The sequence below is a fragment of the Saccopteryx bilineata genome, chromosome 2, assembly GCF_036850765.1.
Source record: "Saccopteryx bilineata isolate mSacBil1 chromosome 2, mSacBil1_pri_phased_curated, whole genome shotgun sequence".
Taxonomy (NCBI): domain Eukaryota; kingdom Metazoa; phylum Chordata; class Mammalia; order Chiroptera; family Emballonuridae; genus Saccopteryx; species Saccopteryx bilineata.
Genome location: NC_089491.1, coordinates 18,292,140 through 18,320,085, shown reverse-complemented (window position 1 = coordinate 18,320,085; position 27,946 = coordinate 18,292,140). Strand labels below are relative to the sequence as shown.

At 50.3% G+C, this 27,946-nt stretch overlaps 1 protein-coding gene and 1 non-coding gene across 6 annotated transcripts in view; both read right to left on the bottom strand.

Annotated features, from left to right (window-relative positions):
• Positions 1 to 27,946, bottom strand: part of ASTN2 (astrotactin 2) — an 886,721-nt gene that overhangs the window by 345,716 nt on the left and 513,059 nt on the right. For all 5 annotated transcript variants that reach the window (XM_066256387.1, XM_066256389.1, XM_066256388.1 and 2 more), the window contains one exon: positions 27,050 to 27,200. In XM_066256387.1, the coding sequence (XP_066112484.1) occupies positions 27,050 to 27,200 (151 nt within the window). The remainder of the gene's footprint in view (positions 1 to 27,049; positions 27,201 to 27,946) is intronic.
• TRNAV-GAC (transfer RNA valine (anticodon GAC)) lies at positions 4,878 to 4,953 on the bottom strand. Its single transcript has one exon. It is a non-coding gene; the product is annotated as a tRNA-Val (tRNA).

Here is a 27,946-nt window from a genome sequence, read left to right as displayed (position 1 = left end):
CTGGATGCGTAGACATTTAGGGTTGCTATGTATTTCTGGCGGATGATCCTTTCACTATCATATAATGCCCCTCTCTGGTAATTTTCTTTGCTTTAATGCTTACTTTCTCTGACATTAATATAGCTTTGACCACTTTTGTTTGATTTGTACAGGCCTTTTCCTATCTGTTTCCTTTCAACCTGCCTAAAGAGTTATATCTAAAGTGAATTTCTTTTAGAAAACATATAATTGGGTTATGTTTTCAGTCCACTCTGCCAATGTCTATCTTTTAATTTGTGTACTTAATTCATTTACATTTAATGTGTTCATTGATATTTGGGGATATAAGTCTACCTTTTAAATTTTGTTTCCTTACCTCCGGACTGCATTTTTCTGCTTTCTTTTTCTTGTCTCCCTGTGGGTTACTTGAACATTTTTAGGATTCCCTTTCGAGTTCTTCTAGTGTTTTTGAGTGTATGTCTTTATATGGTTTTCAGTGGTTGTTCCAGGTTTGCGTGTCTTATCACAGCTCACTGGTGTCATCATTTTATCAGTTGAAGTGATAGATACAAGCCTTGTCTCCCTAATGCCTCCTTATCCTCTTTCATTTATAACATAAATTTCTTCAATATTTCTCTAAATACATTTACAACCACATCAGACTAGCAATCATTTTAGCTTTAACCAGCTAACACAATGTAGAAAACTCGAGGGGGAAAAAAAAAGGTGTATTGCATTTACACATATATTTGCTAACTGTCCTCTCTTCTTTCATAATATTTCAAGATTCCTTCTTTTATCATTTCCTTTATGCTTGGAAAATTTTTAATTTGTTAGCCCCCCCACACTCTTTTTTTTTGGAGTAATTCTTCTAGCCATAAATTCTCTTAGTTTTCATTCACATGAGAATACTTTTAATATATATATTTTTCATTATTAAAAGATATTTCAGCCTGACCAGGCAGTGGCTCAGTGGATAGAGTGTCAGACTGGGATGTGGAAGACCCAGGTTCGAGATCCCAGGGTTGCCAGCTTGAACGCGGGCTCATCTGGCTTGAGCAGAAAGCTCACTAGCACGGACCCAAGGTCACTGGCTCGAGCAGGGGGTTACTCAGTCTGCTGAAGGCCTGTGGTCATGGCACATATGAGAAAGCAATCAATGTGTCGCAATGAAAAACTGATGATTGATGCTTCTCATCTCTCTCCATTCCTGTCTGTCTGTCCCTATCTATCCCTCTCTCTGACTCTCTCTCTGTCCTTGTGTAAAAAAAAAAAAAAATCAAGATTAAAAGATATTTCACTGGACATAGGATTCTGAGTTGACAGTTCTTTTTCATTCAACACTTCCTTCTGGCTCCCACGGCTTTTCATGATCATTTCTGTCATCTGAATTGTGTTTCTCCCTCCCTCACATTTTTCTCTCTTTGCTTTTAAGGCACTTTTCTTGGAAAACTAAAAATAATTTCAGAAATTTGATTATGATATGTTGGTGTAGATATCTTTGTGTTTATTGTGGTTGGGATTTACTCAGCTCTTTGAATCTGAGTGTTTATGTATTGTGCCAAATTTGAGAAGTTTTTTTTTTTCTTTTTTGTATTTTTCCAAAGCTGGAAACAGGGAGAGACAGTCAGACAGACTCCCGCATGCGCCCGACCAGGATCCACCCGGCACGCCCACCAGGGGGCGACACTCTGCCCACCAGGGGGCGATGCTCTGCCCCTCCGGGGCATCGCTCTGCCGCAACCAGAGCCACTCCAGCACCTGGGGCAGAGGCCAAGGAGCCATCCCCAGCGTCTGGGCCATCCTTGCTCCAATGGAGTCTCGGCTGCGGGAGGGGAAGAGAGAGACAGAGAGGAAGGAGAGGGGGAGGGGTGGAGAAGCAGATGGGCGCTTCTCCTGTGTGCCCCGGCCGGGAATCGAACCCGGGACCTCTGCACGCCAAGCCGACGCTCTACCACTGAGCCAACCGGCCAGGGCCAAATTTGAGAAGTTTTTAGCCATTCTTTCTTTGCATAATTTTTTAGTCCCACTCTCTGTTTTTCCTCTTTTTAGGATGCCAATGACACAAGTGTTAGTTCTTGAAACTGTGTTCATTTTCTCTTTCAGTCTACTTTCTCTGGATGTTTAGAGTATGTCTTTTCTAGTGTTCTGTTTTTAAGATCACTGATTATTTCCAGTCCTTTCCACCTGCTGTTGAGTTAACGCACTGTTGTTTTTTTATTTCTATTATTGTATATTTTCCGTTTATAATTACCATTTGTCTTTCATTTAAATCTTCTATTTATTAATATTTGTTGAGACTGTTTTTTATTTTTCTCATTTTATGCTTGTAATAGCTTATTTAAACATTTTATGATGGCCATTTTAACATATTGGTCAGTTAATTCTAAGATCTTTGTTATCTTGGAGTGACATCTATCTGTTGTCCTTTTTTTTTTTCCATTCTGCTTTAGAATTCCCTGATTATTGGTATGATAAGCAATTCTTGGACCATGTACATTTGGGACATTATGTTTTAACTGTGGATCTTATTTAAACCTTTTCTTTTACCTGGTTCCCTGTGACACTGCTCCAACAGGAAAAAGCAGAGGCACTGCTTATTATTGAGAGGGAGGCAGAATCCTGGTTTCCCCACGTAGCCTCCACAAACAACCAGGAACGAAGGTTCCTCACTGCTGAGGGGTGGTGGGAATCTACCTGCTAGGAGCTCACTGATTTTTTCCTGGATGAGAGTGGTAGGTGTGCCTAGTTACCGGACTTCCACTGATAGCAGGCAGGGTGGGAGATGGGTGGCTTTATTACTATTGATCCATGTAAGGATCAAGAAAAGATCAAATTGTTAAATTCAGTAAAGTGTGCTGGGATTGCCAGAGTGTAGAAGCAGAGACAGGGAGGTAATGATAGGGACCCTGTAAGGCTGAGAACAAAGGAAGACAAACATTTGCATTCCATTGGTCAGAGACCCTTATCAGAAGTTTATGTTTGAAATTCGCCAAAGAGCTAGACCCAGCCCCTGTTGCTATGCTATGTGCAACTCCCTTAGCGAATAGGTAACCGCCACATCTGCTTCTGTGTAATGCCTGCTTACTTAGGATATATAAGGAACTAGCTGTAAGCACCAGGCGCGACTGTCATTTTGCAGCCCCTTGTGGGTACAGTGTCTCCGGACACCTTGAGAGTTCGTCCCTGTGCAGGTTAAACTTGGCCAATAAAGTAAGATCTAAACTCCTGAAAGTCTCCGACGTTTGTTCTCATGCTTGGTGAATGCAACAATCCACAGTCAATTGTCCTTACTTTCTATGAGGTCTTCTCTGGCCATACCCCAGAAGGAAGAGGAAAGGTGCCTCATTGTTGCATGTTAGGATGGAAACTTCAGGCCCTTCATATAATCTCTAGTGACACCCGATGGACTTGGGGTGGGGGTGGAGGGTTGCTTATCACCTTCCAGTGAGGATTCACGTCCTGGCTCCTAACTTGGTCTTCTCTGACATCCTCCCAGTATCTTATTACAGCTTGGAAAGAATGGAAGTTTAGCTCTTATCTGGTCCTTGTTAGCATGAATCAGAGTGAGGGCAAGGGTTTTTCTGTGATGTTTGAGTGAAGTAGAATGGCTATTGTCTAAAAACAATCTGTCTTGTTTGGCTGAAGAGAGCAGGCTATGGGACTTGTATTTCTTTTGGTGGTGGTTGTTTCGTTTTGGTCTTCACCTCTTGTGTTTTTGAGTTGCTGGTTTCTTCAACACCAAATTGGGGTATGTATGGCCAGTATCCACAGCCACCATCACAGCCGCCTGGCCCACGCAGATTTGCATTTGATTCGGACAGACAGTAATAAAACAATGGAGCTAAGAACTGGTGGGCCATTAGCTTTAATCCTAGCTCGCACCCAGAGGGCAAGAAATACACACAGTGGGAAAACACTTCCCTTTCTATTCAGGACTTCCAAAGCCACTGACTCATCTGAGTATTCCTAGAAACAAATGTTTCTACCTCACCAGCCTTATTCACCTCTGTTCCCCATCTCCTTCTCTCTGCACAAACTCTGCACAAACTGGCTTCTCCTTCAGCACTCCGCCATCTTGGCTGCCTCTCCTCTGCAATGCTAATTTCAGGAGCTGAGAGAGCGAGTCCCCCTGGTCTGCCTCATTTAATACTGTAGAAATCAAAACCTTTAAGCCAATATACAAATAAGGAAGTCTCTGATACAAAGTCACTTATCTGAGGCATAAATGGGATTCCTCATAAGAGTGCACCACCCCACATCATGCAACAGTCACAGCTGGGGGGGAGCTTAGTGTTGAGAAGATCTTAGATTAAAAGGGTGGGAAAGGTTTAGTCTTAAAACTAAGCCTTAGGCTATAAGGCTGTCTGCCTACAGCCTGTGTCCCCCACACCCAATGCAAACTATAAGCGAGCAAACATACACATCATATTTGCAAACTTATTTGACACACAGGGCACATGAAGGAAGGAGAAAATCCAGGAAACAGACCACCTTATTTTTCTTTGGGTCCCTAAATCCCTAGCTGGTCTGCCTTCTTTTATTTATTTTTTATTTTTATTTTTTATTTATTTATTTTTTTATTTACTTTTTTTTTTCCTGAAGCTGGAAACAGGGAGAGACAGTCAGACAGACTCCTGCATGCGCCCGACCGGGATCCACCCGGCACGCCCACCAGGGGCAATGCTCTGCCCACCAGGGGGCGATGCTCTGCCCCTCCGGGGCATCACTCTGCTGAGACCAGAGCCATTCCAGCACCTGGGGCAGAGGCCAAGGAGCCATCCCCAGCGCCCGGGCCATCTTTGCTCCAATGGAGCCTCGGCTGCGGGAGGGTAAGAGAGAGACAGAGAGGAAGGAGAAGGGGAAGGGTGGAGAAGCAGATGGGCTCTTCTCCTGTGTGCCCTGGCCGGGAATCGAACCCGGGACTTCTGCACGTCAGGCCAACGCTCTACCACTGAGCCAACTGGCCAGGGCCACTGGTCTGCCTTCTTTTCTTCACTGTTCAGTTCTTTGTTTGTTTTGTGTATAACCTAGAGGGTTTTTAGTTGTATTTACTGGAAAGAATAGAGAAAGACATCGACTCCCCCACAGCCTGTGTTGGCACAGCCCTAGAGCTACGAATGCTTTCTTACATTTTAAAAGTTTTGCATTTCTTTAAGGAAGAATATAAGATAAAAACAAACAAACAAACAAAAAAACCAACCATAAAACAAGACCGCATGTGACTTTCAATGCCTAAAATATTTACTACATGGTTCTTATACAAAAAAGTTGCTGACACCACCTCCCCCCCACCCCCAGCTTCAGCCCTGGGAAGGCATCTTGAGTTTATTCCAAGTACAGCTGGAAGGCATTGGAGGGTTGTTGGCAGAGGAGTGATTTGATTTTCTCCTTTAAAGAGATTACTGGTTAGTGAATTCAATTATCTGTAAGCACTTTCTTAGAGCTCATAAAAGGAGCCCTGGGAGGCAGGCCCTGTGGGACTAGGAGCGGGCACAAGGAAGAGGCAGGTCTGTCTGATAATGACCCCACTCCTGGAGGGCCGGCTGCTCCTTTGCCTGGAGGTTTTACAGCAAGTAGATGAGAAAGCTCAGTGTCTGGGGGGGGGGGGTCAGCTGGGCCCCAGGGCTTCACAGTTCCCATTCAGCTCTAGGTTAGACAAGGACCCCCAGGGAGACCCTGGGCCTGGGTCCCAGAGCCTGAGAAGGGCGGGGCACCAGGGCATCCCCAGCTGCTCCTGTCCTGGACTGGCGCTTCCCCTATCCTCCTCCTCCTCCATCCCTGAGCCTGCGCGCCCTCTCTCCCAGGCCAGCTTCTCATCACTACCAAGCCATTTGTTTCTGTTTGTAATTATGCATTTTAATGTTCATTAATTATGGAATGCAAATTGTTCCGAGTGCAAAATTTGTAATGAGCTGTTGTTCTACCACCCCGCCCCCAGGTCTAGAAGGTGGACCAGCTGTTCTGAGCAGAAACAAAAAACAAACAACAAAGCAGAGGAAGTATTCCTGGGGCTTGAGTGACATATAGGGTAAATAAGCTTGGCGGATTTCCTGAGACTCCAGGGTAAGAGCCCTGCCCCTCTCCCGGGCTCTGGGGACACTAGTGGCACCTTGGGCCTGAGGGCCAGGGAGGGTTAATGGAAAGAATTCCAGCCTTAAACCCCACCTCTTACTGGCTCATACTGAGCTAGTCACTCAGCAGCTCTGAACCACAGCTTCTTCAGCTGGAAGGCTTGATAATGACCAAACCATCCTCAAGTGGAGGTGGCGGGCAAACGGATGCTGGAGATAAGAAGCCAGACCCTGGGAGGCCCTCCATAAGCACACAGGAGTGCCTCCCCAGACAGCCCAGCGCCAGCTCCGCCCGGCCTCACCTCTGACTGGCCGGGCGGCGGCAGGCAAGCACCCCCTCCTCTCTGAGTCTGCTGCCTCCACCATCCAATGAGGGCGCTGGACAGCAGGAAGCTGGAGAAGTCTTTTTGCGCTGCACTGCTGAGTATCTGTCCAAGCAACTCTGAAGGGTGAAACGGGAAGATGTAGCGTGCTAAAGTGAATCTCCTCCGCAGTGACCAAGCGTGCTTTAACAAACCACAAGGATGCCGCTAAGCGGGCCCAACTGCGGGCAAAGCCCTGTCCTCCTCCGAGGGCTCAGCAAGCCTTCGATTGCTCTCTTGTCACCAGTGCAAGTGGAGTGACAGCACCACCTGGGGCAGCCCTGCCCCCAGCACCACCTGGGAAGATCGCAGTAAAGGCCAAGTGAGACAGCGTGGCACAGGTGTGGTCAGACGGGAATGGGGGCCCGGCACACTGTCAGCCACACAGGCCCCGCCATGGCCAGGGAAGCTGCCCCCCCCCCGCTTCCTGGGTGTCCCACCTTTCTGCGCCTCCATTCCCACACCTCTGTCTCCACTGGAGAAAGAACGCCTGCCTCCCTGGGCTCGTGAGAGAACCAGTCAGATCCTCAGCCTGACACAGTGGCAGGCCCTTAAACAGTGATAAATGATGTGGATGCTTTGGAACATCCCCCCAAATGGGAAAGCCACGGAGGAGCAATGGGAGGGGACCCCATGCATGTAGAGGGTCGGAGGGATTCCACCACAGGCAGCCCTTCCTCTTCCCAGCAACACTAAGGCGGGACCAGCGTCATCCCGTTCACGTTGCCGATGAGGAAACCAAAGCCCGAAGGGGCCAAGAGAATCACTGAGGTGCCACGGCACGGGAGAGGCTCACTGCGTCCACCGTGAAAGGTCCCTGGACTGCCACTGAGCTGTTCTTGCCTTCGACCCACAGGAGGTGGCCTGCCGTGATGTCACAAGTGGTTCACACAGGCTAGGGCTTCCCAAGGGTTCTAAAACGCTTGTGGGAAGGTCACTGTGAGGGCTAATGAAGGGACTCAGAGCGGTGGCTGGCGATATGGTCTCGGATACTCAGACCAGACACAGCATCCTGGGGAGAAGAGGTGGGGGAGGAAGCAGGGAAGGAAAGGAAACGGGCATCTCTTGAGCACCTACCATGTGCTGAACGTTCTTCCGTGAGCTATTTCTTTGAGTTCCCACAACAAAGCTTAGAGGCAACACTAAAGTCCGCCCATTCTCCAGGCAAGGTTACTGAGGATCGCACAAGCCAAGCAGGGGCTGCCGAGTCCCTCGGCGTGGCCTGGCCGTCCTTGTCCCGGGAGGCCTCCAGCATACTTCCGGGCACGGGGGCAAGCGGAGAAGGCGCCGCCGGTCCCCAGTCCCCCGCCCTCTCCCTGCTCAGCCTCCATCTGCCAACAAGGCCACCTAGCCCGTCCGTTATTGCCGACATTGATTTAGACAACCAGAACAGTCAAGAGCCCATTATTACTGGGAGTTTTAATCAACTCATGCCAATTCGGCTGCCGCTCAATTTGTGCCGGGCTGTGACGCTGACAGGGAGGAAAGGGGTAGGCATGCAAAGAAGGATGAAGGAATCAATAGCCACAGGCAATGGAGGGCTGCAGTCGCGGCCACCACCGGGGGCCTGGGACATCCAGTGCACAAGGCAGAGTCTGTCCCCCAGCCCCTAGGGCAGCCCCCAGACACCCACCCCACGCCACCCTGCCTCACCCGTTTCTCCACCTGGGTCTGGAAATCGCTCAGGCAAACACCCAGCAGTGCCTGCTGTATGCAGGGTCCGACCTCAGGACTCTCTCCACGCTCTGCCCTCGGCCAGGCCTGCCCTCCTCTTCTGAAAGAGCCCTGTGCGTTCCACCATTCACAGCTCACAGAGCCCCCTCCGCAGACCCCTTCTTGACCCCCAGAAACAGAGGGATGCCACCGAGGAGACCGCAAGCAACGGGCTCTAATCCAGACACCGCTGCTTCCTGGCTGCGTGGTTCTGGGCAAGTCCCCGTATCTTTCTGATCTGGGTTTCCCCACTTCATTTTATGTTTTAAAAAAATGTATTAGGGTGACATTGGTTTGCAAAACCATACAGATCTCAAGTGCACAACTCAACAAAACATCACCTGCACACTGCATCGTGCGCCCTCCGCCCCAAGCACAGCCTGCCCCCAGCCCTCTCCTGACTCACCACACTGCTGTCTGTGTCTCTGTGTTATGTACATATATATATACATATATATATACATATATATTTGCTAATCCCTTCACCTTCTTTAAACTAGTCTCCCAATTCCTCCCCTCTGACAGCTGTCAGTCTGTTCCCTGTGACCCTGACTCTTTCTCTATTTTGTCCGTCAGTTTATTTTGTTTGCTAGATTCCACATATAAGTGACATCATATGGCACCTGTCTTTAGCTGCCTCCTGGGGTCGCTGGGAACACTCAGTGCCCTGACGGACAGGACAGAGAACCCTCGAGTGGAAGTTCCTACTTCCTTCCGATGCCCAGGGCCAACAAGCATCATCTGTCCCGCGGTGACTGCTCTCCTAGCAGCTGGGACGGTGTCTGGTTCACAGTGCGTCCTCTCGGGAGTCTCTGGGCGGTCTGAGGAGTGTGACATATAAACACAACGTCCTCTCCTCAGCCCCTCCAAGCACCCAGCACAGTGCCCAGCACAGGGCAGGGAGTCACCTGGGGTGACCCATGGGGTCAGGCAGGCCTGGGCTTAACTGTGATCAGGCTTTGCCACTTACTAGCTGGGCAATGTTAGCCAATCACTTCCTTAACGCCAGAATCTCAATTTTCTCCCTATAAAATGAGCCTACTTATATGATATATACGCAGAATCACGATGGGAAAAAGGAACTAGACATTTGATGATATCCCTAGCACAGCACCTGGTACCTGGTAAACTGCCTATTGTTATAAAAGTTTACCTACTGCGACTATTATCACTCAATATTTGATGCATAGTAAATGTTTCTGGAATGTAATGCATTGCTTCATTCTGGCTTGAGTTTTAGTGAAATCCCAACAAGCGATTTTCCCCACATGCCAGCCATCTGGGCAGCACTCGACACACACTGAAGACGCGACCAAGGACTCTCCAATGCTCTCTCTGCGCGCCCACTACTACGGGCCAGGCGCTAAGCTGTCTTTCTGATTCTACTCCTGAAGGCCCGCGAGTCCATGAGCTTGCTCCTGGTAGCCCCATTTTGCAGAAGAGGAAACATCCTTGAGGCTGGAAATACCTTTCCCATGCCACTCAGCTTTCGAGGACCTGCGCCAGGTGCACACATGGCGTGGGTGACTCCAAGCCCATGCTCTCCCCCCCTGTCCTATGGAGACAGAGAAGCAGGAGGTGCGGTGGTCCCTGACCTCCAGGACGCTCTAGACCAACTAAAGAAATTGGCTAAACCCTGAGAGGGTGGCAAGTCCCAATTCAAGATGGCCTATGCCTAAGAACAGAGCTGGAATGGCACCAGGGCTGAAATGCGTGGCTGGGCTTGCTCACACACGTGACAGTCCCGGCCAGCTGTCTGGATATATAGTTACCCGTCTTTCCCAGTAGAGGACCCCAGAGCAGTGGGAGACACAGGCTACAAGCCCTGCTTTGGGCACCTCCCTTCTTGGCCCTCCTCTGTTCCATGAGAACAGTGGCAGCTGGTCTCAGGGCCTTAGGGCCTTAGGGCTTGCACACCCTGTGGTTCTCTGCATGAGGCTGGCAGGAATTCCACAGCGGGCAGGCGGTGGTGGGTACAGCAGGAGGTGGCACCTGAGCTGGGGACGCGTGCAGAAGGGCTGCTGCAGGGGCAGCCCCTGAGAACACTGCTGGTGGGTCGTCCCCGCAGCCTCTTCTGGAGGCTGGTTATCCTTCTAGCGGGAGGCATCAAGCCTTCTGCAACTGTCCCCAGAGCTCCCTAGGACCCTGAACAGAGCGGTGTTCAGTTAGTATTGGCCTCATCCGAGCCTCCTGTCCTCCAGGTCATTAAGTTTATGCAGCCTTAGCCCTAGCCCTTAAGGAATATCCATTCAAAGAGGGGGGGGCACAGGGAGAAAACGAACCATGCGCCTTCTTGCAGTCCTTGACGTTTTCTATACGGTACCCACAAGCCCTGAGGGCTGAGACCAGGGAGACCAGGGACGCCTTCCCAGGTGCACCTGCCAGGCGCCCTGAAGAACGTCCATTCTCTAAACTGTCTGGTGATGATAACAGATAGTCTTTGTATAGCTCGTTAATAACAATAATAGCTCACACTTAAGCGTGCTTAGCACGTGCCAGACACTGTCCTAAATATGCTATGAATATGAACGCGGAATATTAACCACAGCCTGATGGTGGAGGTGGTAGGTAGTACTCTGCTCTGCACGAGGTGGATTTCTCACTACCTGCTGGGTTTCCCTGGCTGATGTCCCTTCCCCATCCTTAGTGACTAAAAAACTCAACTTGCAGCTTGAGGCTGCATCCTTACTCCACACCTTCTCAAGGACCGCCCGGACCCTGCGTGAAGAATGATTCTGTAAGCTAGCTGGCTTTGCAAAGCGGGGAGCAGCAGCTACTGAACATATGCTTCTGTGGGTATATATATATTTATCCAGCGTATGCTGAGTGCAATTTTGGGCGGTTTGCATATTTTATTTATTTTTGTTGTTGTTGTTGTTGCTGCAGAGAGCGATGTAAGAGAAAGAACAAGAAGAAATAAAAGTCCACCCTTGAGTGGAGACAGGTGCCATCTATGTTGAACCAGGAGGCTCCCCGTGCCCAGTGTGAACAGAAGTGGGCGGAGAATTAAGCACCAGCTCTGACATGCTCACCTCCCTGCTGCCCACAGCAACGCACGGACCATCCATCCAGCCCCAGGGCAGGATGCTTCACGTCTTAATTTCCAGAGCCTCCGCAACAGCCTGTCTAGCTGCCATTTACTGAGCACTACCTACCGGCCAGACGCCGGGATAAGTGCGCACCATCCCTCTAAGTTCAGGCATCCTGTTGTCTCGGGGCTGCTGAGAACATGAGGACATTACTCATCATGGCCCAGCGCCATCGGTTAGTGCAGCAGGGCCCTGTGCTCCAGGGAACCTGCCCCAGGCCCGCGCTCTCAGCATTTCTATGGAAGTTACGGGAGCCCTGCACATCTGGGTTCTGATCTGAGGCTGTCACTCCCGATACGAGGGACGCTGGGCACACCGCTCTCCGTCACACTTGCAGAACGGGTACAGAGATACGACTGGGCTAGGGAGCTGTGTGGGTCCGAGGTCCAGAGTGACACTGAGTGGCAGCAGCTTAAGAGACATATGTTCTCTTTCTCTCTCTGCCCCCACGCCCTGCCTGAACGGTCTTCCTCTCACCCAGAATGAACTCAGAATGTAACATTTGAAAATATGCCTTAGAAAAAGCCTGAAAGGTTTTGGACTAGCTGGGGGAAAAAAAAAAGATAATATGCCCCTGTGGGTGCCGAGGACGGGAAGCAGCGGCTCAGGCCAGACCCTGCACCCAGGGAGCCGATAGGAAAGGGGAAAGGTCATCCTGCGCGTGTGCCGAGAGGAGGTTATCTCGTAGGATTCGCAGCGGCAGGACCCAAAGCGTCGTTTTTTGGCGAGGTAAGGAGGCTGTGAGCTTTCTGCTAGCCAGGACGCAGGGCACAGCTGTAACTTCAGGGACCCACAGTGTCCAGCGCAGTCAGTACTTAGGGTTACATGCTGAATGCGGCTAAAATGTAAGTAGAACTGTGGCCCAGCTGATCACCCATTTTTGCTTCAACCGGTGGAGAAGATCAGTTTCCCTAGCGTAGTGAGATACGCCAGATGCTGGAAAACCCACTGTCAACAACAAAGGGAATTGTTCTATGTATACAGAGGGGGGTGGGAACTAGAAAGAAAAGAGAAGGGACATGATCAGTGTCAAAACCAGGGCCATGGCTACTTCTGCAGGGGAAGAAGGGTCTAAAACTAGAAACGGAAGCATTGTGAGTGTGTTAGGGAAACGGCTTCTATAACGTGGCAATATTCTCATTCTGGACTCGGGACGTGGTTGCTGGGCACCACTTAGTTACTACCGATGTAACCGTATGTACTATTTCACCCATTTTCTTACACGGAGATTTCACCATGATATTGCTGAATATGGATCATGTGGAAAACCCACTAATAGAAGATATGAGTATGTCAGTGGTGGTTATTGGGGGTGGTATAACTATGTGTGATATTCTTCTTCATTCTTCTCTCTCTGCATTCTAACCATTCTTCTATGTACCTATTAGAATCTTATCATTGAAACAAATATGTTTTCAGTGGAAATGCCTTGTTTTCTAAACAAGCCAACAACAAAATCATGGAGGTTAGTTACGACACTCCTGCTGGAAATTCCCCCACACGGAGAACGCTGTTTTGCTGGAAGGTTTACTGGGTACGAAAGAACAGCTCCCCAGTAGGAGAGTGGAGGGGAAAAGTCTCACTGGCTGTCAGGTAGGCTGACCTTCAGGGTCTCCCCACTAGGAACCTAAGCACAGAATTGATTTAGAAACTGTTCAAGGGAAGGAAGGAGCCCCAGAGAGAATCAAGTTCAACTCTCCGAGTTCATAGAAAGCATAAGGGGCTTAGCTAAGGAAGCACCATGAACAGAGCCTTTTATCACCTAGGGTGATGCCATCACCATGACAGTGGGCTCCTGAAACCCCCTCTCCTTTCAGTGATGGTGCGTGAAATCCTTAAAGATTGATGAACGCCAGAAAAGAAGCCCGAGTTTCCTGGATCACCAAGCTCCACCCTCTCCGATAGGAACTGGTCCTAGAAGGAGGGGGTTATGAAACTGGGTCCCACTGGTGTCCAGCTATTCGCACTGGGCTTAGCCAACACCATGAAACGTGCAGAAATAGTCCCTCGTTTATGCACAAGATAACAGAGACTCAGATACATTCAGCAGTCTGCCCACAGTCACCCAGCTTCCCAGTGACAGAATTGGAAGCCACTCTGCATCACAGCCAAGTCTGTCCTCCCCACTGGACAAGAATTCTACTGATCAGCCATCCTCCCTAGTAACCCATGTAATTCTATCCAGGTACTGCTTTCTCAGTGAGGAGAAAGGCCAGCGAGTGTTTCAGAAAACCTTCCCGCGGTTTGCTACCTCAAGGTACAGGTTTCCGGGATCCTGGCTGGTGGTGAGAGCCCCGTCATTTCTCCACCTGTGCCCCAAACTAACCATTTGCCACCCCCGCCACCTCTACGGTCTCCAAGGATGTCTGGGCTGGTGGGTGAAGCCTTAGGAAGGCAGAGTGCATGAGAAACTGAAGAACAGAAGGAAGAGGATATATTTTCAAATTAACCATGATGATGAGGAGGAACATTTCTCACCCATGTCTTTATTCCCAGACCCATGATAAAAGAAGGATGATGAAAGGTCAGAGAAAGGTGCTACGCTGCTTGAAAAGGGAGCCCCGGACTGGAACTTAGGACACGGGGCGCAAGCCAAGCTTAGCCCTTGCACTTCTGGACTGTATTTGCTCATCCTTATGTTTCACATAAGGAAAAGTGTTTATATATTATTAAGATCAAGTTAGGGAGACAGATGTCTTTATAAAACAGAAGAAAAGGGGCATGCTCTTTGAAAAGCCTCTACATAAAGACATGCAGTTCCGATATAGACAGTTGTCCGAAAATGCCACAACTGTATGCTTTCTACACTTCTGTTTTTAAACATATGCATATAAATTCTTATTTATATTTGTATCTGCAGAGGGGGGCAATGCATAGGAAGATACATATAAACCAAAGTGTGACAAAGCTATCTCTAAAGCAAGTAGGTGGGAGAAAGAGTGGATCTTGGTTTATACATTTCAGCAGTATTTAAATTTGTTTTACTTTATTTTATAATGAGCATGGGTTACTGAACAATAACAACAGCAACAAAAAGCAAAGGACAATGTGTAATTACTAGCATTCCAACAGCTATGGATTCTGTCTTCCCAGCCTCTCAGCACCGCCACTGCAACTCCGCAGTCACTGGGCCTCACATCGTCAAGGAGACGAGAGCCCAGCTGCCTTGTTCACCCTGCTCTGAGCAACCCTCTGCCTTTGGACTCTCTCCCGCATGCATCACACACACTTCACCAGGTTCTACTCCCTAAAGTGCTACTTTTATTTTGTCCTTCCCCTGCCCAGGGATCTATTTGGCCAACCCTACCCCCGGACCCAGCTTGCCTTTCTTTTTCTTTTTCTTTTCTGAAGTGAGAAGCAGGGAGGTAGAGAAACAGACTCCCGCATGTGCCTGACCAGGATCCACCTGGCATGCCCACCAGGGGATGATGCTCTACCCATCTAGGGCATTGCTCCTTTGCAACTGGAGCCATTCTAGCACCTGAGGCAGAGGCCATGGAGCCATCCTCAGTACCCGGTCCAACTTTGCTCCAAAGGAGCTTTGGCTGCAGGAGGGGAAGAAAGAGATAGAGAGAAAAGAGAGGAGGAAGGATGAAGAAGCAGATGGGCACTTCTCCTGTGTGCCCTGGCCAGGAGTCAAACCCGGGACTTCCACACGCCAGGCCAATGCTCTACCACTGAGCCAATCGTCCAGGGCCCAGACTGCCTTTGAACTGCGTTCTGAAAGAACACCAGCACCCTAACCCTGGGCTCATCCAGAAAACCAAAAGCAGTGTTGCTCCTTTAAAAAAAAACCCCATCCCACACCTTCTCCCAAAGTGTAGAACATAATGCAGTTTGAAAACTTATAGGCTTCTATTCTATATAAGTAACTCAAAGCACAGAAAGAGGCTTCTGCTCAGAGCAACCTTGTTTATAATAGACTAAATTTGAAAACACTCAAAATGTCCATCAATAAGACAAAGTCAACAATGGTATGTTCCCCTCCATGCCATACAAATGATGTTATGAAGAATCTGTCCTGTGATCCCACATCTGGGAATATAGCTGAAGAATCCCCAAACACTAATTCAAAAGAATATATGCACCCCTATGTTCATTGCAGCATTATTCACAATAGCCAAGATTTGGAAGCAGCCCAAGTGCCCATCAGTAGAGGAGTGGATGAAAGAGCTGTGGTGCATTTACACAATGGAGTACTACTCAGCCATAAAAAGGAAGGAAATCTTACCCTTTGAGACAGCGTGCAAGGACCTGGAGAGCATTATGATAAGTGAACTGAGCCAGGCAGAGAAAGACAAGTGCCATATTACCTCACTTGTACATGGAATCTAATAAACAAATACTATAAAAAACAAAATAGAAACAGACTTAACAGATAAACAGATATACAGCTGTCAGAAAGGAAGGGTTTGTGGGGTTGGGTGAAAAGATGAAGGGATTAAGCAACAGGAAGAAAAGAAAATAAAAAAAACCTCATAGACACAGACAATAGTATGGCGATTACCAGAGGGGAAGGGAAGTGGGGGGAGGGGAGTGGGGGGAGGTACGAGTGGGGGAAGGGGAGTGGGGGGAGGTAGGAGAGGGGAAGGGGAGTGGGGGAAGGGGAGTGGGGGGAGGTAGGAGAGGGGAAGGGGAGTAGGGGAAGGGGAGTGGGGGGAGGTAGGAGAAGGGAAGGGGAGTGGGGGGAGGTAGGAGTGGGGGGAGGTAGGAGTGGGGGAAGGGGAGTGGGGGGAGGTAGGAGTGGGGGAAGGGCAGTGGGGAGAGGTAGGAGTGGGGGAAGGGGAGTGGGGGAGGTAGGAGTGGGGGAAGGGGCGTGGGGGAGGTAGGAGAGGAGGAAGGGGAGTGGGGGGAGGTAGGAGAGGGGGAAGGGGAGTGGGGGGAGGTAGGAGAGGGGGAAGGGGAGTGGGGGGAGGTAGGAGAGGGGGAAGGGGTATGGGGAGAGGTAGGAGTGGGGGAAGGGGTGTGGGGGGAGGTAGGAGTGGGGGAAGGGCAGTGGGAAGAGGTAGGAGAGGGGGAAGGGGAGTGGGGGGAGGTAGGAGTGGGGGAAGGGCAGTGGGGAGAGGTAGGAGTGGGGGAAGGGGAGTGGGGAGAGGTCAGAGTGGGGGAAGGGGAGTGGGGGGAGGTAGGAGTGGGGAAAGGGGAGTGGGGGGAGGTAGGAGAGGGGGAAAGGGAGTGGGGGAAGGGGAGTGGGGGGAGGTAGGAGTGGGGAAAGGGGAGTGGGGGGAGGTAGGAGAGGGGGAAGGGGAGTGGGGGAAGGGGAGTAGGGGGAGGTAGGAGAGAGGGAAGGGGAGTGGGGGAAGGGGAGTGGGGGAAGGGGAGTGGAGGAAGGGGAGTGGGGGAAAGGGAGTGGGGGGAGGTAGGAGTGGGGGAAGGGGCATGGGGGAGGTAGGAGAGGAGGAAGGGGAGTGGGGGGAGGTAGGAGGAGGTAAAGGAGGGGTAAATGGTGAAGAAAGGAGACTTGACTTGGGGTAGGAACACACCGTACAATATACAGATGATGTATTATAGTGTTGTATACCTATACAATTTTACTAAGTAATGTTACCCTAATAATTTCATTAAAAATAAAAAAGAATGTGTCCTGGTTAAGGATAAGGGTGCTTACATTCCCCGCTCTAGAACTCAGGATCTGTGAGAACTTCAGTGAGTTACTCAAGTTCTCTCTGACTCAGTTTCCCATTTGTAAGAACAGGAATAACAGTGCAACCATGTCAGAGCCTTTGGGACAAGATGCGCACTCAGATCATTTTAGCTCTCATCCCCAGCACCACCACCACCACCACCACCATCACCACCACCACCACCACCACCACCACTACCATCACCACCACCACCACCACCACCACCACCACCACCACCATCACCACCACCATCACCACCACCACCACCACCACCACCATCACCACCACCACCACCACCACCACCACCACCACCACCATCACCACCACCATCATCACCACCACCACTACCATCACCACCACCACCACCACCACCATCACCACCACCACCATCACCACCACCACCACCACCACCACCACCACCACCACCATCACCACCACCACCACCACCACCACCACCACCACCACCACCACCATCACCACCATGACCATGACCACCACCACCACCACCACCACCATCACCACCACCACCACCACCACCACCACCACCACCACCATCACCATCACCACCACCACCACCACCACCACCACCACCACCACCATGATCCCTGAGTGAGATATCAGACAATAGTAACAACAGCTACCACGTGTCCTGTCTACGTAGAGCCGGGCGCTGGCCCCTTACGTATGCGTTATCTCAGTTTGTCCTAAGTCCTAAGAACAGTTTGTCAGGCACGATTATCCTCACTTTACTCACCAGGAACCTGAGACTCAGAGCTCTTACATGATTTGTCCCAAAGCCACAGGGCTAGTGAATGACAGAGTGAGTTTTTGGCCTGAGTCTCTCTAATGCCAGAAACCGTGCTTTTTAATGTGGCACTGGCCCCCTGGAGGTGAAGGAGACGGTGGGAGAAAGTACATCATCTCACAGGGGCCCCTTTCCAAAGCAGAGAAGGGGTTTGAGGCAAGTGCACGAGATGCAATGGATTTGCCAACCATCACTCCCCGAGATGCTCACAGCAGGAATGGAGAGATGTTGTCCCAGGTGCAGTCAGCTTCCCACCAACCAACACGTTAAGCCCCATGCTGCGTTCTCTGCCCTTAGGCCCTTCCAATATTGGAACTGCTGCCCTTTGAGAATATGTATTCACGAGGTCACAGATTTCAGGAAATGAAAAGGACTTGGGCCCCTCCCAAGCCTCGTCCCAAACTGCTTCTCCAGTTCCAGGGGTACGGTCTACAGGAATGGCTGCCACTCTCCGGGAAGTGACTCGCTCCACACTTGCAGCCGACAGGTGGCTGACCCCAGAAGGCAGCTGCCTCCCACCTCTGCCTCCAGTACCCCCCCCCCCCCCGCCATTCCTCCGGAAATCAAAGGGTGAAGACTATCCCTCCGGAAGGGTGGGGGCTGCTCCCTGACTTGAACAGATAAGGACTTCCACACAATAAAACCAGCTTACTGGAAATACCATCAGACCCAGCAGATCCGGGTCCCAAAGAAATAAAATGGGGGGGGGGAAGTGAAGAAGGCTTCAAATGTCACACAAGAAATAAAACAGGTAGTGTCATAAAAGGGTGCGTAGACTTTATGAGAATGCCGCACATTACAACCTTGGAAGAAACCCCATCCCGCCCTTCCTCTGCCCAGCCCCAGCCCCAGCCCCTGGAAGGAAGGAGGCTCCCCTGGAAGTGTACAAAGCAGAGGCAAACACAGAGCTCCCAGTGGGGGACAGCTACCTTCCTTCAACCGCCTGACCCCCACGAAGTTTGAGCCTGGCGTCCAGACACTGAGTCAATGGGCACGGTTCCAATGTCCTTTTCTGACCAGGCCACCCCCCTTTTCCCATTCTCGTTTTCTTTCCTCTTCTTCTACATTCTTGCACGTAGAGGAGGAAGAACCCACCTTGGGCATTGAAGGAGGGTGGAGAGAAGGAAACGGCCCCTCCCTTTATGGTCCCTGACATTAGGGACATTTGCTTTAATTCGACTGAGGTCGAACGACCCGACCTTCAGTCTCTGGAACTCGTCACCTAATGAGTTAAGAGAATGGGCTTTGGACTTTGATGGCTTTGGATACCTGCTCTGCCTTTACCTGGCTGCCTGGACTTAGGCAAGTTCTTCACGCTTTCTGAATCCGTTTCCTCAAGGACAACATAGGAGTGAACACAGTGTCCATCTCCTGAGGCAGCTGTGAGGATCCAATGTGGTGCTGCTCACATCAGTACTAGTATCACTGATGAAGATGCTTGGACAGAATCCTCTGAGGACCTGTCTGACCAGAGGGCACTTAGGTAAGGACACCATATGGGAGATGTTCCACCCTTTCAATTCTCTTTCCCAACCCAAGAGTCTCTGAGTCTCCTGAAAGGTGCTTTGCCTCTTGACTTGGCATATTTCTAAAGATTTTTTTTTTGGCCCTGGCTGGTTAGCTCAGTGGTAGAGCATCAACCCAGCATGTAGCAGTCTTAGGTTTGATTCCCAGTCAGAGCACACAGAAGCGACCCTTTGCTTCTCACCACCCCTTTCTTCATCGCCCGCAGCCATGGCTTGACTGATTCGAGCATATCAGACCCGGGCACTGAGGTTGGCTCTGTGGAGCCTCAGACTCAGGAGCTGAAAATAGCTCGGTTGGGAGCACTGGCCCCAGATGATGGCTGCCAGGTGGGTCCTGGTTGGGGCACATGCAAGAGTCTGTCTATTTCCCCTCCTCTCACTTACATGAAATATATACATATTTAGAAAAAGAAAATGTGGCAAGCATTATTCCTCTTATTTTGGCTCTTATAAAACTTGTACTGGTTGTACTGCAAATCCATCACACCCCATGTCGCTGATCTGCAGGGATGGACTAAAGTTTGGGAGTATGTTTCTGGGGAGGAAGAAGCCACTTGCCAGGACCAGACCCAGCTAGGCTCATTCCTGCTCCACCCTCCCAGGAAGGACAACACCAGGCAGACGGGGTGGGGCTTCCCTGGTCCGGGGTACCTGGGCTGTGCTCCGAAGTGCTTCCGCCCTCTGAGGCCCTTAATTCCCCGCCCCTTGAGTTGTCTTCATAAGTATAGTCCAATGGAGTCATCAAAGGGAGGAAGATGAGGGAGACAAGCAGCCTCTCTCTCCTTAACTGAACCAGATTCCAGCTTCTGCCTCCTGCTGAGCAGTGCCAGGAGCTGCCTGACTTATAAAACCTGAAAAGTCATATCTTTAATCCTCTTGACTTTAAGAGGCAGCATTTTTTGTTGTTGTTGTTGCTGCCCAGCATCTCAGACCAATCAGGAGTCCTAGGGTCCTTCCTAATATTTAGGAGGCCAGATGGCATCTTAGGTCAAATGGAAAAAGGAAAAGAGGGAGAAGAGGAGGTGAGAATGCGGCTGGGTGACCGGTAGGGGGTGGAGCTTAGTGGAACTGGTCTGGAATCCAGAGGTGGGGCTAGAACTGACATTAGACCCTTCCCCTCCCCAAAGACATGGGTGGCTTCCTAGGATCCAGACAGCAGGCGAACCCCTGCACCTTCCTCTGTCCTCACGTTCAGTGAAGACCCTGGACCCTCTCCCAGTGCCCCTCCTTCCTCTCTGCCTCTTCTCATTCATTCCCTCATTCTCCAACAGAGTTTCGTTTTCCTCACGTGTGACGTGGAGACTGTCATCAAACCTGGCTCACAGGGTGACTGTGAGAATTAAATATTAAAATAAGCAGTGCACTTAGAATCACGCCTGGCACAGTCACCACGCGGATGATTGCTCTTCTATCACTCGCTTTTCTCCTTTGGAAAATGGAGATAATGATACCCATCGAGGAGTACAGTTGCAGGCATCCATTGCCACGAATGTAAGTGGACTGGCATACAGTTGGTGCTTAATGAGTGCCCGGTCTTTCCTATCACCATCGGCCCTGTGAGACGTTCTTGTGCAGAAATGCACAGTGATTTGTTCAAGGTCACAACGGCAGCGCCACTGAAGGGCACCGTGTCTTGTGAACTCACTCATAACACAAGGCGGGGGCTCTTGCTTTTGTCCCTTGCTCCACTCCCAGTCCTGGATACAGGACCGTGGCCACATCAGCCTCTGGACCGCTGCAGGGGCAGAGCCGGTGCTCTAAGGACCAAACTGTAGGAGAGTCCACGTGGGAGGAATTCCTTCCTGCTGCCCACCTGAACTCGAGTGACTCCTGCATCACCCCAGGCCTCTGTCGTTCTGTCTATTGGTAGAAGTGCCGGCCTGGTTAGAAGTTTTCCATGGTCCCTTCCTGCTGCAGCAGCCTTGGTCTGTGGATACAGGCTGGAGGTAAGTGGGCAGATTAAAGATGGCCACGCCATCCTGGCTACTCCTCTTACGGACGGGGGAAGTGCTATTCTCTCCCCTGAATCTGAGCTGACCTCGATGAGCTGTTTGGCTGATAGAACATGGGAGTATTGATGTTCCGGGACTGAGGAATAGAAACTTGGTGCTGAGAAGCCTTGCGGCTTCTGCCTGGACTCTGGCAGCACTGGACCTGGGGATGCTTCCTTTGCAAATCCAGCCTTCCTGCTGTGAGAAGCCCAAGCCGAATGGAGAGGCCACAGGCGGGCAGTCTCGCTGACAGCCCCAGCCGAGCGCCCACCTAGCCGGCACCAACCGCCAGCTCTCCCAGCCCCAGCCCCAGACAGGTGAGTGAAGGGCGCTCTCACAGGAGCACATCCTCCAGCTCCAGACACCCCCCCTGACCCGGATCTGAGGCCAACCCCCCAGCCGAGCCCTTCCCACATTCCTGAACCACACAACCGTGAGCCAGACACAACCGTTGTGTTAAGCCACTGAATTTTGGGGACAGAGTGTTATGCAATAACAGATCATTGGAATGACAAGGAAGTGACATTTCTTTCAAAAGGGACTGAGGATAGATTTCAATCATTTGATCGTCTGGGGTTGAATCCAGGGAAGGACCATCCCTGAGCTGGGAAAACCAGCAGATACCAAGGGGCCGCTGGAGGGAAACGCTTCAGGGGACGGCAGCCACACAGAGCAGGCGCAGTGTCCTCCACAGACACAGTATCCTGATTAAGTGCTTACAGTGTTCTTTGGTTTCCTCCTCTATCTTGATTAGATTCTTGCAGTGTTTATGCTGCCGCATACAATACACCGGAAACATAGCTTACTTTGCCAACTGCCTCGCTGACATAATTATGTTTGTCAGATTCACACCACGTCTAATAGATGGCGCTCTTTTACTCTTCCGTACATAGAACAGGGACACGGGTCTCTCTCCAGCATCTGAAGCTTCAGTCATTGTTAGGTCTTCAACCCCCACCAGGAGGTGAGCGTCTCCCCAGAAATAACTGAGAACCAAAACGGCTGGATGATTCTTCATGGCGCCTCTCCGGGCTCACCTTCCCTCTCCGTGTTAGCACTCACCCTGCGCTAGCTTTCGATGGCTGTCGTACTGGATTACCAGGGGCTGGCGGTTTAACACAAGTACACTCTCGTCTAGGTCTCTAGGTTAAAAGTTTCCCTTGGCTGAAAACAGGGGGTTGGCAGCACTACATGTGTTTTCTGGAGGCTCTCTGTGTGTGTGTGTGGGGAGGGGGTCAATTTCCTTGCCTTTTCCAAGGGCCAGAGACTTTCCTCCGCTTGTACTCCCCCTTCCTCCACCTTCGAAGCTGGTGATGTGACATCACCCTGGATTCCTCTGTTGCCTCCTCCTTCCACATGTGAGGACTCTGTGATTACACTGGGCCTACCCTGATCATTCAGGACAATCTCTCTCTTTAAGATCAATCAATGTATTAGCAACTTGAATTTCATTTGTGAATTTAGTCCCCACCCCGTGACATAGTCACAGGTTCTAGGCATTAGGATGTGGACATTTTTTTTTTTTTTTTTTTTTTTTTTACAGAGAGAGAGTCAGAGAGAGGGATAGACAGGAACGGAGAGATGAGAAGCATTAATCATTAGTTTTTCATTGTGCATTGCAACACCTTAGTTGTCCATTGATTGCTTTCTCATATGTGCCTTGACCGTGAGCCTTCAGCAGACCGAGTAATCCCTAGCTCTAGCCAGAGACCTTGGGTCCAAGCTGGTGAGCTTTTGCTCAAACCAGATGAGCCTGAGCTCAAGCTGGCGACCTTGGGGTCTCGAACCTGGGTCCTCGGCATCCCAGTTCAATGCTCTATCCACTGCGCCACCATCTGGTCAGGCTGGATGTGGACATTCTTGGGGAGCCACACACCCTAGGACCCTTCCCAAATTGGGCAGCTGCATCCCTGAGGGCCACCTTGTCCCAGGGGAGAATGACCACTGCAGAAAAACCAGAAAAGTAAGCAAAGAAGTCATTCCCCGCCTGCTCCTAATTTTGGGTTTCAGAAGTTGAGGTCTACTTAGAAGGTAAAATAATATCAGTAATAATAGTAACAACAACAGATGAGAGAATCTGACCTGTTAGAGAAGTGGCCTCCATCCCACCTATAAGGGTCATCTGAGCTGGGGGAAGAGAGGGGTGTGGGAAGTCCAACGAGAGGAAATACTGGTGAATATGCTTAGAGGGTACTCCGACGCTGTTCCCACCAGGCACAGAGAGGAGGAGGGCTATAGAAAGCCAGGTGGGTTTCAGGGATCTGAAGGCAAAGGGCATCTGTGCCTCTCGCCGGGTAGCGTTTGGTGGACTGCAAGTGTGATCATGCGCTATCCTCTGGCATAAAAGCAGCCCCCTGTATATGCCTTCACGGCTGGTCTAGGTTAAGGGGCTTCAGACAGCTCCCCTCAGGTCTAATGGCCTCGGGGCGGTGCCGAAGAGCTGAGGACAGAAAAGCTATCTGATGAACAGAGCCAGCTGGACTCAAATGACCTGTGGTCAAGAGGAACAGAACGTGGCAGCAGATGCTGGGATGGACCACACACCTGTACGTCACACGGGAACAGAGCGATCCTGGCACACTCCGGAAAGAGGAGAGTGGTAGACAACGGCCAGGTATGACAGCAGGCATGAGACTGACAAGTGATGGTCCCGGCTAAGTCAACCCCTTGCCACCATGCCTCAGGCGCCCGCCAGCCCCCTGAACTTGGATGTTCAGGAAGAAGGAAGGGGCAGAAAAGCTAAACTGACCAGTGACTGCAGCAGAGCAGAAATAAAATTCAGTTACAGAAACACTGGGAAAAAAAATTAAATAGCCTGAGCTCCTGAAATTTTGTGGCCCCAAATATCATACCCAGTACATAAAATCATCAGTTATGGTGGCCCCATCGTCTTCCACATAAATGGCACTCTGTAAATCCCAGATTGTTTACAGTTACAGTCTTTGATTTCTTCAGAAACACCTATGAACCAAAGAGCAATTGCTTCCTTTTTACAAGATGAATAAACTAAGGCTGATGAGGTCAACGCGGATTCTAAAACTCTCCAATGACCAGGTCAGGGTTTCAGCCCAATTCACCCAGACCAGCCTCCTTGCTAAAGTCCTTTGCTGCCCTCTCCTCTCTCAGTTCTACAGGAAAGGCCACCCAAAGTGACTCCGGCACTGAGAAGAATATTGAAGACAGGCTCGCAGGCCTCCCTCCTGCCACCTTGTGGTGAAACCTTGAAAAATCAGCTTGCTTTCCACTTTGGGTGAGGAAACGGAACTGTCCAGGTTTGTTGTGAAGATGAGTTATTGGGTGTAGATGTGCCATGAGGACTCCAAAAGTGTTCTAAAAATATAAGACATTATTATGACTATTATTTGCCATATGGAGTTCATTAGAGGAGGGGTTGTAAGAGAAAGGTTCTCTTTGCAGGCAGGATGAAGATCCCACAGAACAATGGGAGCGCTTTAAGTTTCAGTGCACGAGCTGGCGTTTATCTGTCTCTTCTGAAGTCACGGCGAGAAAAGCCTGCCTGACACCCACTGAGCCCTGAAGTTGCAGCTTTACCGTCAGATCCCTAACCTAGAGAGGAAGGTCTCTGACAACCTCATCAGACTGTTGAATGTTCTCTTACCCTCTGGGGACCAAATGTTCTTTTTTTCCCTCTCTTCAACGTTCCTGTTTATATTAACAAGTGAGGAGAAGAGAGACAAGTCTTGCTTAGACACACACACACACACACACACACACACACTTCTCTGCATTCTGAGGCTTCATTCTTCTGGGACCTCTATCCTCAATAAGGAGCTTAATTAGTTCAGGGGAAGAGAACTGAAGGGACAAGGGAAGAGAGACAGACAACTTAATCCTTTCAGAACGACTGGCCTCGTGGTTTGGAGACAACACTAATGAAGACCTGGGCAGACCCTCCCCGCCCCCACCCCCCAGAGCCGTGCTTTTCCAATATGTACAGTGAAGGCTTGGGTTGCAACACTGCAGCAGACAGCTGCGGAGGCACCCCAACCTCGTGGCCACAGCGCCTGGCCTGTTGCCAGCACCCTACTTTTCCTTCAGAGTCTATGCCTTTCCCCCAACTCACTACCACATGTTTTAGGAGCAGCTGCCGCTTGGCCCGAGCCCCTGACTGGCTGGTTCTGGGATGAGCCCTGTCTTTCCCCATGACCTCAGGGATTGGTACGGCGATGAGCTTGAAAACGGAGCTGGCCCATGTTGATGGCATCCTGTGACTCTCAGAGGAAGGGGAAAGAGATGTCCTTGTCCTGCAGGACTCACTGAGGGGAGAGGGGAAGTGGCCAGAGCAGGACACGGTGCTCAGGGAAGCAATGTTGAGAGGACCCCGATGACCCTGTCTGACCTCTCCATCCTTTTGTGCCTAGACTCCCCTTTGAGCTGATATAGTTCCTCTCCATCATTTATAATCCTAAGAACTCCATTCAATAAAATCTCCACTTGCCCGTTCACTCTGAAGATGCGTGGATCTTTGAGCCTAAAGTACAGTTTCATTGTATGATCTCACTCTCTAGAAGCTTCTCTGTGTTGGCCTCCTGGCCGCTGTCCGTTCCCCAGCTGTTACGTCGGCACTTCCCCAAAACCTCATCCAGAGCAGGGTTCCCAAGCCTGGACCCATCCCTCCCTTCCTGCCCTTCTTTCTTCCTTCCTCATTTACTGAGACGGGTACTATCAGGGTGTCGGGCTGAATCAACAGATTCCATGGCTTCTTCCTCAGCTTTTGGGTGAGAAAAAAGCCAGGCTGTGCCATACATTATCACCAGTGAGGTGCCAGATGTAGGGACGAAGAACAGTCATGATCTTTAGAAGAGTGTGGTCACTTCTCAAAGCAGGGGACGGGGCAGGCTTCACAAAGGAGGTGAATCTGGAAAGGTGGTCCATGTGTTTGCTAAATGGGCTGGGGGAGTCATGCACTTTAGGGGGAGAGAAAAGAACAGCTCGAGCAAAGGCTCTGAGGCAGTAAACAGGCAAGGATGTTCAGAGAATGGCTAATTAGCTCCATTTGGATCTAGTGTGAAACGAAGAACCGAGGACCAAGCCAAGAAGGGTTCTGAGTGCCAGGGTCAGGAACTTAGCCTGCAGGGCAATGGTTCCCGGTCTGCTTCCAAGACGCCCTCAGCCTCTATGCTCATTAAATTGTTAAACATCCAGGTTGCCAGGACCCTAAGACCCTTCATAGAATCAAAATCTCATGCAAGGAATCCTAAAACTTGCATTTTAAATAAGCACCCTGGGTCATTTCTATGTGAAAAAATATCCAGTTAGACGCCCTCCTTATAGACCAGGCAACACGGGTCTTCCTCTGTGTCCTTAACCCACAGCAGATACTAAAGCTCCTGACACACTTGTTCTCCAGCCTTCCTGCACACGCTCGCCATCCCTGCTCTTTTCCTAACGTGAGCGATCTGTCTTCCGTATCTTCTGAGACCAGTTCCAACACCAGCTTCCCCAGGAAGCCCCCCACAAGCCTTCAGTCTCAACTCAAACTTTCTCTCCTGGACACGGCACTAACACGCCTCCACCCACTCACTTATGGATCTCGTAAGACATGCCGTGCCCTACCCGTTCCCAAATAAGCTACCAGCGTCCTGAAGCTGGGAGCTCTCGAGGACCTCCTGTATCTTGGGGACTACAGTGCTAACTAATATCTTATTTCATTGTTTCAGCAATTCGAGGGGGTAGGTTTAATTGTCCCATTTTACAGATGAGGAAACCGAGGCAGCCTGGTGTGCCAAAGGCCACGGAGGTAGGATTGGTGAGCGTGTGATCCTCCATGACCGGCTCCCCCTGGCAGGGAGAGGCCTCCGGCCAGCCGCCCGGGCACCCTGGGCCCACACCACGTTCACGAGTCGACGGGCCATGGGCACTCACCACACATCCCGAGGAGTCCACCTGGCGGTCAGACACGCACTTGAAGTTCCGAGTGCAGCCGCCGTTGTTCCGAGAGCAGTCGCGGACCGGCCCGAAGGACGACAGCAGGTCATTGATGGTCTCAAAGTACGTGGACAGCATGGCTTCTTCCCTTGGGGAGAAAGGGGACGGTCAAACCTCACAGACACCTGGAGCATTGGACTTTTCTTTTTTTTAAGTCTTAAAACGTGCATTCATTACAGTTGGTTCCATCACTTATTGTATTTATAATCAAGAAAGTGATACAAAAACAGATTTGAAAAGAATATAAGAATAAAAAAAAATCCAAGTAGGTTTATCATCGTATGATAGGATGTGTGTCTAGTTGTGATAAGTAAAATTGTCCTTGGAACTTTATCCCCTTTATTCCATCGATCTTCGTACTTTTGGAAGGCAGGCATCCACTTTGCACTTGACGCTTAGGACGCTGTGGCGTAGAAAGGTGAAGAAACGGCGGCTGAAGGCCACCCGGCCTCTGATACGGCAGAACGGAGGTGTGTGCCCCGCTCCACCTGAGTCTAAACAGAACTCTTCCCACTGCCCAACTCTTCCATTTCATTTCTTTCTCTTTATTGATCTTAGAGAGAAAGTGGGAGGGGGGGAGAAAGGGGGAGTAGAGAGAGAGAGAAGGAGGGAAGGAGAGAGAGAAACACCGTTTGGCAGGTTGCATCCATTCACACGTTCATTGGTAGACTCCTCTATGTGCCCTGACCGGGGATTGAACCTGTAACTTTGCCATCTCTGGACAATGCTCTACCAGTGATTTTCAACCTTTGTTTCTCACGCACTCATAAACTAATTACTAAAGAAAAAGGGGTCCTGACCTCTTCTCCCTTAGTAACTAATTTATTTGTGCTA